General features: G+C 39.2%; 1 protein-coding gene across 1 annotated transcript; it reads right to left on the bottom strand.

Annotated features, from left to right (window-relative positions):
• Positions 1–13015: 13015 nt before the first annotated feature.
• Positions 13016–15173, bottom strand: LOC109209248 (serine/threonine-protein phosphatase 7 long form homolog). Its single transcript, XM_019372477.1, has 4 exons — positions 14394–15173; positions 14120–14305; positions 13611–14042; positions 13016–13534 (listed from the first exon to the last, which is right to left on the bottom strand). Exons 1-4 carry the CDS (start codon positions 15171–15173, stop codon positions 13016–13018), a joined length of 1917 nt encoding a protein of 638 aa, XP_019228022.1.
• Between the last annotated feature and the right edge of the window lie 911 nt (positions 15174–16084).

Below are 16084 nucleotides of genomic sequence, written 5' to 3'. Positions count from 1 at the left end.
CTGTTGACAGCATTAAACATCTGACCCACCTCGGGAGATATAGTTGCCTGAGCCGGAGCTGCTGTTGGGGGTGGTACTGGATCCTGAGGTACTGGATCATCATGCTCCACCCCTTCTTCATGTTCAACCCGGGGTACTTGAACCCCATTTGTAGATTTACCCTTCCTTTTCTGAGTTGAAGCCTTTTTAGTTCTGCCTTGAGCCACAATAGTAGCAATAGTTTCTTGAGCAGCATCCTGAGTGTCGGTGTCAGAGTTGCGAGTACGAGCCATTTCTGCGAGTTTTGGAGAAACGAATACATTAGATAATTTCTTAGAGGTAGGATCTACTGCACGATCTAAAGTATGAAAAAAATGAGACTTTTCCTAAATGCTTGTAGCCTCCTGTTTATAAGTATGGCGCGCTTCATACCCATAAACAAGACTCTACTAACACGGCTTCATAGACCCCTAGGACTCCATAAACCTGAGGCTCTGATACCAAGTTTGTCACGACCCATTTTCTGAACAAGCCGAGACCGGCACTCGATCACTAAACATGACCGAGCGAACCATCTCTGCTTATCAAACCTATTATAACTCCAAACTTTATATGCAACAAAGCAATACTCTAACCAAATACTTTTGATTAATTCAAATATTTAAATAAATCAACTCCAAAACTTTACTCGTAGCAACTACTGAATTATTGCTAAGTTATTATAAAATAACATCTGAATACTCAACCCAATGACTATGTCTATGAAGCCTGACTGATAAACTGACGCACTGACTCAGGACATGAGATTTCCTAGGTCAAGTTTTCTAAGTAACAAAGAAATAACTAAATAAAGATAGACTCTAAGGAATACTACCACGAACAAAAGCGGAGCTCACCAATAGCAGGGGAAGAGAAGGAAGTCCTAACTCGTAGCCTGCTCGCCTGCAAATCCGGTTCCTACGTTGTACCGCAGACCAACGTAGGTTCCTAAAAGAGAACGTCAGTACCATCCATTGTACTCAGTGAGTCTCAACAACAGGGGGCGAAACTTTAATAACATATACATTATGAGCAAAGGTTCTAAATGCATGTAAAGCATAAAGCTTATAAGAATAATTCTAAATAATCGCATAATAGCAGTTTATGAATATTCTAAAAGAAATTCTTTTTTTTCTTTCCTATATAAAAAAAATACTTCACTTTATACTTTGGGAGTTCCAACTATTCTGACTTAATTCTATCTCAGTCCCCATGTGATCGGCACGGGTTCGATCCCAACCTGATCGAATAGGCCCAATCCACGAGGTGCCACTCGCTTCATGGTTCTCAGCGCTCATGTATCATACCTTAGCATGGCTAAGTAATTTCTCAGCAACGAGACCCTCGGCTCGTGTACTCCCAACTTTGGCACAAGTAGTTTCAAGAAGTCAATGCCTTGGTCAGGACCCTCGGCCTGGACGATGACCCCTTCTCAGAATAAAGGATACTCCCAAAATCTCTTCTTTCTAAAAACTTCTTCTTGTGACTTTTCAAGTCTAAATCTTTTATACATACTCATATTGGTATCCTTAAATGTAAGGCATGACATAGAATGAAATAAACATTCAAAAGTATTTATAAAGGTTCTTGATCCTTCATGAATTTTCAACATGAAAATGGCATATATGAGTAACATAAAAATCTGAAGTTTATGCACATATATCCAAATAATCATCTAAACTTTAGCTAGAAAATAATTCTAAGCTAATAGGTACTTACTACTCCAATTAAGTACAAAAAATAACATAAAAATCTGAAATTTATGCACATATATCCAAATAATCATCTAAACTTTAGCTAGAAAATAATTCTAAGCTAATAGGTACTTACTACTCCAATTTAGTATATATTAACTCTTTTATGCAATTCATCAAACACCTTGTGTGCGTGCTTTTCTGAGTTAAACCACTTTAGTAAAGGGTTATATCAACTCACCTCAAAACTTTTCAAGCCAATACGTAGGCCCAGTCCAATTGACACCAGTTAAACAATCGATTCTACAACAACCAATGCATTTTAATCAATTTTAAATTACTACACCTAAATATGAAATTTATTGTTGATATAGAGGAAGAAGGGAATTAACTATTCAATTCTTACCTGCTACTACTTTAGGATAATTGATAATAGGAAATTTTTATATACCTGGGTTCAAGAATTAGTGCTTTGTAAAGAACCCTAGGATTTTCGTTGTCTGCGTAAATCGTCTTGCTGCCTCTGTTTCTCGTTTTGTTCCTTTTTCTTTGTATGAGGCTTGCGTGAGTTTAAGCTTCTATTTTGTTAGACTTTTGAGACTTCAGAATTGTATTTTGATTAAGGCTTTCAAGCCTTTTGCCCTAAAGAATACGTTTCCAACCATTTTATGGGCCCCCTCTCCTTTTTTCTTTCCTTTTCTCTTTTTTCTTTGTTTTTATTGTTTTTCCCTTTTTTTGTTTTGTTTTAACTTAACTAATATTTAATGATACCCACTTTTAATAATTAATAATATTAAAATTATTAATATTCCCATAATTATATATCCAACTATTTATAAATAGGGAAGTAACTCAAAATCAATCACAAGGATTTTTAATTTGTAGTAAAAGTATAATTTAAGATTTATAAAAATTAAATTCTATATTTAGCGGGTCTTGAAACTTCTATAGATTTGAGGAGTGTTACAAAATAGAAAAACATAAAAATATACATCTTCATCAGTGAAGATGCCCCTTAACCATCCAAGATTTTTGGCCATTCCTAGCCTCTCATCCTTCTTAATATCCAGTGCATTTTTCGGAAGATTAACAAAAAACGACCACACCCTGACCATTAGCTGAATATAAGTAGCAATGTTATTTCTTTTATTATTAGCAACCAGGGAATCCTTTGGTGGTAGGCCAAGGGGCCATTCACCATAAGCTCCTTGCTCGTCGCACGCAACAACATCATCAACATCTATGTGAAAACCATGAATTGCAATCCCTATGAGAACATTTAAGCCCACACTATTTGTCGTTAGCCATCTGCATATATATATTGCAACTGAAGGTTCAAGGGCGCAATGCAAGCATTACACTGGGTAAACGACATGCAGTTATCAGGCTTCAAGCCGCCCAACGCATCACAAAATACAAAATTTCTTGTAGCGGTAACATATGTGGAAGGCAAACTTGAACCAGGATCAAATGGAAAGTCTAATACAGAGTGATCAGGTGAAAATTGATGCAAAGGGAATAAAAGTTCAGCACAACCGAGTTTACACTAGTAATCAAGTATACCTCTACCGATAAGTTGGTCGTGCCGGCAAGCGAAAAGCAGACAAGACAGTGTAAGTTGATTATCAAACATGACAAGATTACTGTAAGCACACTTAACTGCAGAAACTACATGAAACAATTCATCAAACACCTGGGTGGCTGTAATGACTGAATCATTCTTCACTGAATCATTAACTTCCATGTCAAGTTCCCTGTTGGGTATTTCAGCAAACACCTGGTAGGCATAGCTTCGCAAATAAGCCTCTTCTTCGGGATCGTCCACAGGGCTGGAGAGTCCTTTATCCAAATCAAAATCAACCGTTGATTCTGCAATAACAAGAGGTGTTGAGACCTCCTCTGAGTCACACTTGTTGTCCAAAGACACTACCACATCCGAGTGCTCTAGAGTGTTAGGGATCTTCTTGGAGGAGGCAGACATCATGTGCTCCATGTTGTCGAGGTGTCGAAGCATACGAGCGTTATTGTCCATCATAGCTATTATCAGATCCTGTATGGCATTGAGGTGATAGTGGACAATGGTAGAAGAGTAGAGATCCATGGAGTCCAAATCAATGAAAGCACCAATGTTACGAACTCAACATAACGATGCCTTGATTAAACTTCCAAATAAACTGATTACAATAGAAATGCATAGGATATAGTCATAAACTAAGAAAATAGTAACAGAAAGAAAGGAGACGAGGAGACAGAGACACAAAGAGAAATAGACAGAGAGAAATAGACGAGGGAGAGAGAGACTAGGAGAGATGAGTTTTCCAAATAACAATTTGCATAAGCGTACACTTGCACAAACTGATAGTTATAGTAACTGTATTCCCTCTTGTCCAGTAATTCATCGACACTTGTACCTCAACCTGGGTCGTAATTGTAGTCTTATAACCTCTCTTTGGGTTGGTTAATACTCTGACTCACGCGTAACCAATTCCTAAGCCCAATCCATTTGGTTTGGTCTACCTTGTTCATAACAGAGAGTACATATCATGGATGAGTCATAAATGATGTCTTGCATCTGTATATGCTCCACTCTTTGAAATCCCCGATCAATTCTTCCTTCCAAATTCCCAAATCTCTGCTCCATATTATCAAAGCTCAAATTCATCCTTGCGAATTGCTCGGTTAATTGCCCAATTTGGTGTCGGACACTTCTTTCATGTTGGCTTCTAGCCTCCGGCACTGGTTCCTGTCCTCTTGGTCCTTCCACTCTGTCCATTCTATTCCAAAATGATTTATTAATGCATTTGGAATACCTGTAGACAACCATTCTTGGGCTAGGGCGGACACCATTTATTTTACAAAGTAAAGTTATGGTAGATGGGTACCATAAACTTCTGACATTAGGATCATTTCTACAATTAATCATGTGGGTGTTTATGAATCTACCCACATTCAGAGGCTTTTTCATGCATATAGCATAGAGCAATGCTACTCTTGGCATGTAGATGTCATATTGATGTGAGTTTGGGAGTAAGCTACTGTTAGAGGTGGCAAAATGGTTCAAAGAAAATAGTTAACCACTCATATTATCCACTAAAACATGGGTTGGATAATGAACTTTTAAAAAATGGGTAAAATATGGATAAGAACCATATTATCCATTTAGAAAATGGATAACCAATGAGTAACCAATAGATAACCAATGGTCTAACTTTTACATTTGTAAAGCCTCAAATTGGAGGTTCCTCAAATTGGGGAGAGTAAGAATTATCTCAAAAGTGATCATATACAAGAAGTTATGGGTAATATGGGTAACTCATATTATCCGCCGTTTAACCCGTTTTTTATCTATATTAAATATGAGTCGGGTCGGATAATTGATCTTTTTTTCTTTACCCGTTTTCGACCCAAACCATATCCGACCCGACCCGCCCGTTTGCCACTCCTACCTACTGCACCTACTGCCAATAAAGCTCAAGATTGGCCTAGCACAGTAGCCAATATTCTTGCGAAGAAGTTTACTTTTTTGCCCTTCAGAATTATATGCCCAAGTTGCTCCTCTTGGACATAACTCTGACTCCACCAAATCCCAATTTGGATTTTCTAGAAAAAGCATTGTTTCTCTGTCATCAACCTCTTCAAGAAAATAAAGACCATTAAAAGCTTCAGCAGAAAAATTAATAGGTCTTCCTTTCACCGTGGAAATATTTGTGACTGAGTTGATGTTTTGGTAAAATTCCAAGACTAGCTCAAGGCAAAAATCACCAGGTGGGTGTGAAATTTCTTCCCACTGGTAATCTTGGATGAGTTGAGCTATGAACTGATCCCAAATTCCATCTTCTTCATTAAAATGAATCCCTTTTTCAGGAATTGATCTTCGGTTTGGGTTCCTTTGAAACCAGTTCTCGTCATTTCTTTTGGGAGGCATTTTGGTAGTATGGAAAGACGAAGTGAGCTAAAGAAGAAGACCAACAGGAAATGAGTTTTTTTTTTTTTTTTTTTTTTAGATGGCTTAAACAATGAAGTTGGGTTACTTTGTTCCTTGCCTTAAAGAGTGGACCCCTACTTTTATTTATAGGAAAAAGACAATTACTGGAGAACTTGAGAAGTACAGATGCATCAAGCCTTTTTGCTAAATGCATCCTGAAATTTCCTTTATTTTTTGTTGTTGTTCTTTTTCTTTTAAAAGAAATTATTAGTTGTACTATATTGTCTGATGCCTTCAAAAGATGTAACTTGAACCACTTTTATGACATTCTTTGGTTAAGTCAAATCGCTAGAATTGAGGAGCACAGGTACATCAAACTCTTTGTAATTTCCAAAGCTTATTATTGTTTCTACTATATTTATTTTCTATGTATGGGGAAGATTATGACCTCACACATCTTATGAGTCCGAAACTTTTTTGATGTTTTTTTGTACAAAAAGCATATTTTTAATGTTAAAAAAAAATTACATTAATAGGTAATTCGCAGTTTAATACTGTGAATTGCTTTAACGGAAATTTAGCCGTTAAAGCAATTCGCAGTATTATACTGAGAATTATTTAAAAAAATATCTTTTTTAGTAATTCTCAGTATTATACTGCGAAATACTTAAAAATGGGCCCAACTATTTTTTCAGAAGGCATTTCTCAGTATTATACTGCGAATTAGGATAATTCGCAGTATAATACTGCGAAAAGCCCTTTTTACTGATTTTTGGCCCCACAAATAGTAATTAACTGATATAACAATAATTCAAATACATAAAATACAGTATAATACTGCGAATTCCTTTAAAAAATTCTGCACCCCAAGCTCGGATTTGCCTTATTTATAGGTGTTTCAATTTTATGAAAATTCATTCAATACTTAACTTCAAACATACGTTCATCATTCTCTCTTCTCCTTATCAATCATTTTTTTACAATGTCTGAAGTGCCAAAAATAAGGGTTTCACTCTATTGGGGGGTGAGGTTGTGGTGGAGAATAACTCTGTGAGGTATAGCTCACCTCCACAATGTCATGTTAAATTGCCGCTTACTATGGAGTACGATACATTGGTATCGTTGTTACGTAAAAAAATGAGTGAGCGGAGGCGTTCGGTAACCTTAAAGTAACCGGTAGATTTCCGTATTCAGTGACTCCGCATGAGTTTGCTTATTATTTTGAGTTTAACATCGAGGATGATGAAACTCTTAGAGATTTTTTGCGGATTCTGGATGAATACAGGGAATTTATTGTAATAAAATTATTAGAAATGTACGTCAAGGTGGAAGACGTTCCAAGTAATGAGGGCGTGCATAGCAGGGATAACCCTCAGTCATCGGGTGGTTATTCTGGAGCAGTTTTTGCCGGACAGATTGCTGATGAAAGAGCTTGCCTTGATTTAAACTTGTCACCACCGGCAAATGAGCAGCCACAAAATAATGCTACGACTTTATATAATCAACAAGACGACTAGTAAACTTCAATTTTACTACGCTTTAGTGATGTTTTTTTTTATGTTTTAATTGGATTTGTATTAACACTCATATTTTTTATATGGGGTACCGTCCGGATATGAATTTTACAAGTTATGACCCCGCCCCTAGTTGGAATATGCGTAGAGCTGGAGTATTGGACCACAGTGGTCCATCCGGGAGTCATCACCAACATGAAAACATCCATCATGAAATGTCAAGACAATACGATTTGTAAGTAAAGTGATATAGCTATATCTAAAGTATTTTTCCTGAGTTTTGGGTAACTTATCTTTTTGTTCTTTTTGTGCAGTGAAAACGAGCTTCTTGAAGCTCCTGACCTCACACAGTTGCCCATAGACAACGTATTTACTCGTGATTTGGCAGATGCGCAGAGTCAGGAGGATGATAGTGATTATGACAACAATGCGGATGAGTCTGGGGATGACACACCCTTCCATGATGAGGGTGATGATGATGATGAGGAAGTGAATGTTGAACCTGAGCTGACGAGGGAGCATGTTCCTCCACCTCCCGCTAGACCAAGAGTGTACGAGTCCCATGTGCCATTTCATGAGCGGAATATTCCCTACCTTGATAATTTGCCAAGCATGCCTAACGTGGATGCCCTCACAAGGGATGATGATGAATTACGGTCAGCGATGTGGGATGAGTCTAGACCAGCTGTTTTGTCAAAGGGCATGTATTTCCCCGATAAAGCTCGCCTAATTAGGGCTGTAAAAATCTACAGTATAAGAGAGTGTCGTGAGATGACGGTAAGTGAGTCAACTACGGAGAAATACAAGGCTGTATGCCGTAGGTGGTTTATGGGTTGTCACTGGATGCTGCGTGCCACCAAGAAGAAATCAGGTTTGTGGAAAGTGGATAAATTTATTAGCGAGCACATATGTGAAATGGACACATTCAATGAGAATCACTTCAACTTGGATGTGGACTTGATTTCCCTTGTCTTGATTCCATTTTTGGAAGTGTCCATTAGGTTCAAGATTAAAGAGTATATTACAGCCGTCCACAGAGTAGTTGTACTATAACCAAAAGAAAGGCATATCTCGGTCGCAAACGTGCCTTTGAACTTATTTATGGCGACTGGGATAAGTCTTTTTCAAATCTGCCCAGGTACATGGCCGCACTGCAACACTTTAACCCCGGGACTGTTGTTGAATGGAGGCATGAGCTGAGTCCGGAATATATTTTCAACTATGTGTTTTGGTCATTTAAACCAGCAATTGATGGTTTTGTGCATTGTCGTCCTGTAATTTCCATAGACGGTACTCATATCTATGGAAAGTATGATATTAAGCTTTTGATTGCAGTTGCAGTAGATACCAACAGACAAATATTTCCACTAGCTTTTGCCATTTGTTCCAACGAAAGTGAAGAGACGTGGACGCTTTTTTTGAACCACTTGAAGCAGCACGTTGTCAAACAGCGTTCAGGTATTTGTCTAATATCTGATCGGCATGGTGGTATTTTAAGTTCTGTACGTCACTTGCCTGAATGGCATGAACCATATGCATACCACCGTTACTGTGTGAGGCACCTGAAGGCCAATTTCCAGAAGAAATTTCCTGACAAGGCCTTGCATGACTTAATGTGGATGGCTGCAACTGAGCACCAGCAGTGCAAATTCACGAGGCGCATGGAAGCGATCCGGCAGATAGATCCATGAGCCTATACTTGGTTGATGCAACATGAGCTTCACATGTGGACATTGCATGCTGATGGCGGCAGACGATGGGGAGCCCTCACTACAAACGTGTCGGAGTCATTCAATGGCTTGTTGAAGTCTGTCCGTGGACTGCCTGTCACTGCCATGGTCCGCATGACATTCAAACAGAGTGCGGAGAGGTTTGTTGAAAGGCATGCAGCTGCATCGGCATTGGTGGACAGGGGTGTTGAATTATGCCAATACCCATGAGAAGATTTGAAAGGTCCAGGAGGCGAGCACAGTGACATTCATTTTTTCAGTACGATCATGAACGGGGTATTTTTGAAGTTAAGACCGCTATCAACGGACACCGTGGGAATAATCTACAGACGGTGAATGAAAATAGAAGGTTATGTTCATGTGGGAAATGGACCATTTACCACATGCCGTGCGAACATGCGTTGAAGTGCTTTCAACAAGTTGGTTATGGGGCAACAAACTATATTGATAGGCAATACAATGTTGCTGCATACGTAGACACGTATAGTGGGAAGTTGCATCCATTAGGTGCTGAGCATTATTGGCCGCCGGAACCTTTTAAGATGGTATGTAACAAGGACTATTTGCGCAATCTTCAAGTGCAAAAGAGAACACGTATACGGAACCAAATGGATGTTGGTGAGTCCGTTTATGCGCGTAAATGTGGCATATGCTCGCAAACAGGACACAACCGTCGTAAATGTCCTTCAGGTGGTATGCGTGGCGGTGGTAATCCTGGTGCAAGTTCGTCCAATGTACCCATCTATCAAGGATACCCCTAGTCTTTTATTTTGGTATTATTTTTTGTAATACATGTCTGTAGTTGTGTTTGTTTCAATATATATGAAATACAATAAATTTCCACAATCTTGTTACATCTTATTTTTTAACGTTATATTTTGATATGGTTGTTCAAATATTGAGGTATGAGTGTTAGTAAACATGACCAAGAATGTGGTATAAAAAAAAATTTCGTTAAAAAATAAATTAAATATGTAAAGCGTGGTACAATAATGTATTTTATCAATTACAAAGTCGTTCTTAAAAAGCTGTAAAGCGTGGTTCAAAAGCTTGAATGAATGAAGAAAAAGCTTGTTTTTTTGCAGAGAAATTTAATATGTAATTTGCAGTATAATACTACGTTTTGTTGAGTTGTCATGTCGTTCTGAAAAAGCTGAAAACCACGTGAAAACCCTGTTTTTTTATCAGAATAATTAAATATGAAATCGCAGTATAATACTACGTTTTGTTGAGTTGTCATGTCATTCTGAAAAAGTTGAAAACCATGTGAAAACCCTGTTTCGTGTAAGAAAAATTTAATATGTAATTCGCAGTATAATACTACGTTTTGTTGAGTTGTCATGTCGTTCTGAAAGAGCTGACAATCATGTGAAAACCCTGTTTCGTGTNGTTGTTACAATATTGAACTTTTTTGTGTTAGTAACATGACCAAGAATGTAGGTTTAAAAAAAATTCGTAATTAAAAAATAAATTAAATATGTAAAGCGTGGTACAATAATGTGTTTTATCAATTGTCTTGTCATTCTCAAAAAGCTGTAAAGCGTGGTTCAAAAGCTTGAATGATTGAAGAAAAAGCTTTTTTTTTTTTTGCAGAAAAATTAAATATGTAAATCTCAGTATAATACTACGTTTTGTTGAGTTGTCACGTCGTTCTGAAAAAGTTGAAAACCATGTGAAAACCCTATTTTTTTATCAGAATAATTTAATATGTAAATTGCAGTACAATACTACGCTTTGTGTGAAATCTTGAATATAAATAACGGTCGCATGCTACTAATATTCTTCGCTTAAAAATAACCAAAGTTTCTCTATAAGAAATGTCTGAACAAAACGTTTATGTCCCAAGGTGCTACTGCGGAGAAAAATGTAGTTTGTACAAATGGTGGCCAGATGGTGGACGCCGCTACTGGGCATGTAAGAACAAGCTTGACGAGCTACCCGGCAAGCCTACATGTGAATTTGAGGTTTGGATGGATGAACCATGTAACCAGGAGTACTACAAAGAAAGAATTTATGACCTTCATTGCACTTGTACAAGCCAAGCGGTACGCGAGCGCCGAACCAACGATGAAATTGAGGCACTGAAGGCCAAACTCAACGAGGTAGAAGAAGAGGAAAAAAGCTGGAAGAACAACTCGAGTGGTTGGAGCAAATTGTAGTACGCGGTCGTGATTAAACAGTGGCTTGTACGTGATAAGCGTAGTAGTGTATTTTTATGTTTCCCTTGTCATGTGTTTTTATTAGTTCTACTGTTTGTATCTTTCGATTTGCCATGTTTGTCTTTGTGTTGTCATGTTCAAATAAAATTGTTGTTCAAATTCTGTTCCAATAAAAATGTTGTTATAGTAGAGTTGTTGTCATTAAATACATAATGTATTTTCTTCATAGAATTGTTCAAATATACAAGTTATTATTGTTGCTAAAGAACTCCAAACTAAAAAAATTTTAAGAAAATTATATGTAAAGCGTGGTATAATACATACGTTTTGTTGAGTTGTCATGTCGTTCTGAAAAGGCTAAAAAACATGTGAAAACTCTATTTCGTGTCAGAGAAATTTAAAATGTTAATCGTGGTATAATACTACGTTTTGTTGAGTTGTTATGTCGTTCTGAAAAGGCTGAACACCATCTGAAAACAGAATTTTTTTTAGAAAAATTAAATATGTAAATCTTAGTATAATACTACGTTGTTGAGTTGTCATGTCGTTCTGAAAAAGCTGAAAACCATGTGAAAACCCTGTTTCGTGTCAGATAAATTTAATATGTAATTCGCAGTATTATACTACGTTTTGTTGAGTTGTCATGTCATTCTGAAAGAGCTGACAATCATGTGAAAACCCTATTTTTTCATAAAAATTTAATATGTAATTCGCAGTATAATACTACGATCAATCTGAAATCTTGCCTATAAATAACGAGCGCATTCGAGTTACTTTCTGCGCTTAACAACACCCTTTAATCGAGATTTTCCATAAAATCAAACTTCTCTTTAAGAAATGTCTCAACGACCCCTTCGTTGCCCAAAGTGCGACCGTGAAATCAAAAGCATGATGTACAATGAATGTGAAGAAGCTGGACGCCACTACTGGGCGTGTATGAACAAGTTTTATAGGCAAAACGACGTATCTATATGCAATTTTAAGGTATGGGTTGATGAACCATGTGAGCAGAAATACTACAAAGACAAGTTGTATCATCTTCAAGATGTGTGTACGGGGCAGTGGAACAGAGAGCGCCAATCGAAGCAAGAAATTGAAGAGTTGAAGGCGAAGATCAAGGAGGTGGAAGAAGAGAAAAAAAATTGGAAAAAAAGCTCGAGAGGATGAAGCAAAGAATACTAGGCGGTCGTAACTAAGCAATGGCATTTACGTGTTGAGTGTTGTAGTGTATCTTCATGTTTCCTTTGTCAAGTGCTTTCATTAGTTCTACTGTTTGTTTTTGTGTTAGGTTTGTAAGGTTTGTGTTTGAGTTGTACTGTTTAAGTAAAATTGCTGTTCAAACGCAATTAAAATAAAATTATTATTAAAAGATAATTGTTACCATTATTTACATAAAGCACTATTTACACAAAGTTAATACATAAGTAAATCAGTGAGTGCCGCAGCATGTGTGCTTCAGTGTTGCTGCTGGCCTAAGTCGCATCCCCTGTCGCCCGGGCACACTATCTGGATCATCATCATCAAGCCGCCTCTTTATGTGAGGATGTGCAGCAGCATCGACACTACAGCTGGCAGGATCGGAAGAATAGCCGTCGGGCCGTCAGCAACCTACAAAACAAGAAGTAATCTTAGCCCGTGAAAATGTATTATTTTGATTTTTGTGTTAAGTAAAAAAATATTTTCTCACCGTGGTCTCGTCGGCCTCCTGGGTATATGCATCCGTGGTGTGCTCATCACCGCATGTAGTGTCCTCAAAGATGGGCTGGGACGAAGACTGCATAAGAAAGCAAAAATTAATTAATGGCAGCTCATTAAGGAAAAGAAAACAAATTGAAATATTAAACTAATACAAATATACCGCCGCCTGTGGTAGATCCGCATGAACTGCCGGGGATGAGGGATAACTCAACCTGCGCCAGCCATCCACGTCCCGGGTCGGCCGATCCTCAGCTGCGGTAGATGGGCATGCGAAGTACTACTCTACATCCCCGTCGAATGTACCCGTGATCGATAATGCTCCTGACGGGGTGACCTGCAATGCTGGCAGAGATAGCTGAAGGCTGTAAGAACGCAAGCTGCTGGAAGGTTCATCTGCCTGAGGTATATAACCCTGCTGATCATCTCCAAGCGCCTCAACTCCAAAGTCCTCATCCTGTCCCTCAGCATGTGGGTCTACAGGTGCTTCACCGCCCCATTGCTGGGGACCACCTCCTCGCCGTCTCCCACGACCCCCGCGATCCCGTGGGGCACCTCTGCCTCGTGGGGCACCCCTCCCTCGTGCCCTACCCCTGCCTCGCGAGACACCCCTACCCCGATGGTAGGCCTCTGGAGCCGCGTACTGAGCCTCGTGGTCCAACCTCGCGGCATCTCTCGCCTGCAACAGTGTCCGACGAGCCAACTGTGCCACCTGCCGGCCATATTCAACCACTTCAGGGATGTCGGCACGCCGCTGCATCTGCTGTCCCAACTGGTAGAGGTGATGATGCCCAATAGCCTGTGAAACATTTAAAATATTAATTAAATAACGCTATATCCAAATTATAAGATATTAATAAGCCACAAAAACATACCAGTGCCTCGAGCCTCCCGAGATACGGTCTGCAGCGCTCGTCAAGTACATGAATGGGGTTCCCGATCATCAGTCGGGTGTGACGGCGGTACCACTCAGTATACAGATGAATAGTGGCCTCCTGGGTAAATGTAGGTGGTGGCGGAATACGCTCAACTCGCTCCTCCCAATAAACTATCTGCTGTTGTGGCCATCCCATATACCGCTGGTCCATGCTGGCACGGTCGTCCCGCTGATAGTGTGTAGCCTCCCATCCAGGCTCCCTCGGTATAGGCTGGGGACGGTGAAACTGTCGAAGCACACGCTTTGTGGCATGATACTCAACGTGATCGAAGAAGATCATTGGGACAGAGGTGCTCCAAAGCAGCCGGTCGACTGAGCAACAAGCGGGCAGCTGAGCAACCAACTCGACGCTGTATGGCGTCCAGATGAACTACCAAATAATAACATAAAAGTGAGTACGCGCGATACAACTCAATTTAAAACAAGCAAGTGTAGGTACATTTTTACCTGTCCGTCCACTAACATATCTAACACACCCCTGACAAGGGGGAGATTATGATGAGCATCGCTCCCTCGGTAGTTCCCACACCGGAGAATCCACCTGACAGCTAGAGGGAGAAACTGATAAGCCTCACCAGGCCGAAGTGGTGGTAGAGGTGGCTGCAACGGCATGATCCGCTGCCAGTCCCAAACCTAAGAGAAAAGGTTGATGTAAAATTTATGAGTCATTTTACGATATAGAATTCAGAGTAATGAACAGAGTATTCGAAAATTTTGTCACCTGTAGGAGGGGCAGAAAACCACATATATCCACCGCTGGGCCCATGCTCGCCCGGCACATGCTCCTATACAGGTATACCAGAACAGCAGCACCCCAGCTGTACTGGGGTAACTCATCCAGCTGTTGGAGATGATGGAGAAAGCGCATACTCACTCTACTCCCCGAAATGTCCGGGAACAAGACACACCCGAATAGCAGGAGCAACGCCAACCGCGTGTACCTATCAATCCAAAGATCCTCCGTCTCGCCAGTAATGTCTGGGTGCAAAAACACTATCTGATCTCTAATGGCTGACAAAAGAACGCGACTGCCCCCAGCGCCACCCTCTGGTCTAAAACTAGTAAACTCCCCCATCATATCCAAAAACTGGGCACGCCTCATCCCTCTAATGTACTGGGGCAGTGCCACGGCCCGTCCATCTACGCGCAGCCCGTAAAAAACCTGAACATCCTCCAGCGTGATGGTGGCCTCTCCGGTGGGCAAGTGAAAAGTATGCGTCTCCGGTCGCCACCGCTCTACCAACGCCATGATGAGAGACCAATCGAGCTGCATCCGTCCAAGCTCAAAAATCGTATAGAAGCCCGTAGCCTGTAGGCGCTCGACTATGCGGCCATGGAAAAGATGCTCTGCGATGAACTCCCACAAATCGTCGGGTCTCCTGGGGCGGAGAGGCTGCTCCGATAGCTGTCCCTCCCATACAAAGGAGGACCTATGGTCGCCCTGCAGCACTAATAGCTGATCCTCGGCAGGTCCAAGATGCGCAGGCGGAGGAAAGGCCATGTCGTCTACTATAATTTAAACAAAATTTATTGTGTGTGTTAGTTTAATAAATTAAATAATTAATTATGTTTAGTACTGGACTGAATAATTACGTATGTGTTCCAGGCTCAATTTTTGAGGTCCGGTAGCATCAAGCTATCCTTAATTATTATGTGTGTCATTTCCAACATTTTTAAATTAAAAATTAAATTAAATTAAAAATTCTTGCATCGGACTGCATAATTAAGTATGGGTTCCAGGCTTGATTTTTGAGGCCCGGTAGCACCGACTTATCCTTAATTATTATGCGTGTCAATTTCAATATTTTTAGAATATTATTAGCTTAATAAATTAAATAATTAATTATGTTTAATAATGGACTGAATAATTATGTATGGGTTCCAGGCTCGATTTTTGAGGCCCGGTAGCACCGAGTTATCCTTAATTATTATGTGTGTCAATTTCAATATTTTTACAATTTTGTTAGTTTAATAAATTACATAATTAATTATGTTTAATATTGAACTGAATAATATGAATAATTATGGCTTGATTTTTGAGGCCCGGTAGCACCGAGTTATCCTTAATTATTATGTGTGTCAATTTCAATATTTTTATAATTTTGTTAGCTTAATAAATTAAATCATTAATTATGTTTAGTATTGGACTGAATAATTATGTATGGGTTCCAGGGTCGATTTTGGAGTTAATTTTATAACATATATTAATTTGTTACTTTTGTAAGTTTATTGTTATAAATTAGTTAATTAATTTTTGTAAAGTGTAATCTAAAAGGCTCTACTATGCTAAAAGGCTATATATTTTACTACACTAAAAGGCTCTACTACACTAAAAGGCTCTATATTTTACTACACTAAAAGGCTCTATATTTTACTACACTAAAAGGCTCTATATTTTATTACACTAAAAGG

The sequence above is a fragment of the Nicotiana attenuata genome, unplaced genomic scaffold (genome assembly GCF_001879085.1).
Source record: "Nicotiana attenuata strain UT unplaced genomic scaffold, NIATTr2, whole genome shotgun sequence".
NCBI lineage: Eukaryota > Viridiplantae > Streptophyta > Magnoliopsida > Solanales > Solanaceae > Nicotiana > Nicotiana attenuata.
The sequence above is the reverse complement of the archived record's forward strand: the minus strand, read 5'-3'. Positions and strand labels throughout refer to the sequence as shown.

Excerpts from the sequence above, each read along its gene's own strand:
- LOC109209248 (XM_019372477.1), bottom strand. The coding sequence starts at position 15,173 with ATGGCCTTTCCTCCGCCTGCGCATCTTGGACCTGCCGAGGATCAGCTA. Across the intron at positions 14,306-14,393 it reads GTTTTCTGCCCCTCCTACAG|GTTTGGGACTGGCAGCGGAT; the intron begins GTGACAAAATTT and ends CTTTTCTCTTAG. Across the intron at positions 13,535-13,610 it reads TCGGGAGGCTCGAGGCACTG|GCTATTGGGCATCATCACCT; the intron begins GTATGTTTTTGT and ends AATGTTTCACAG.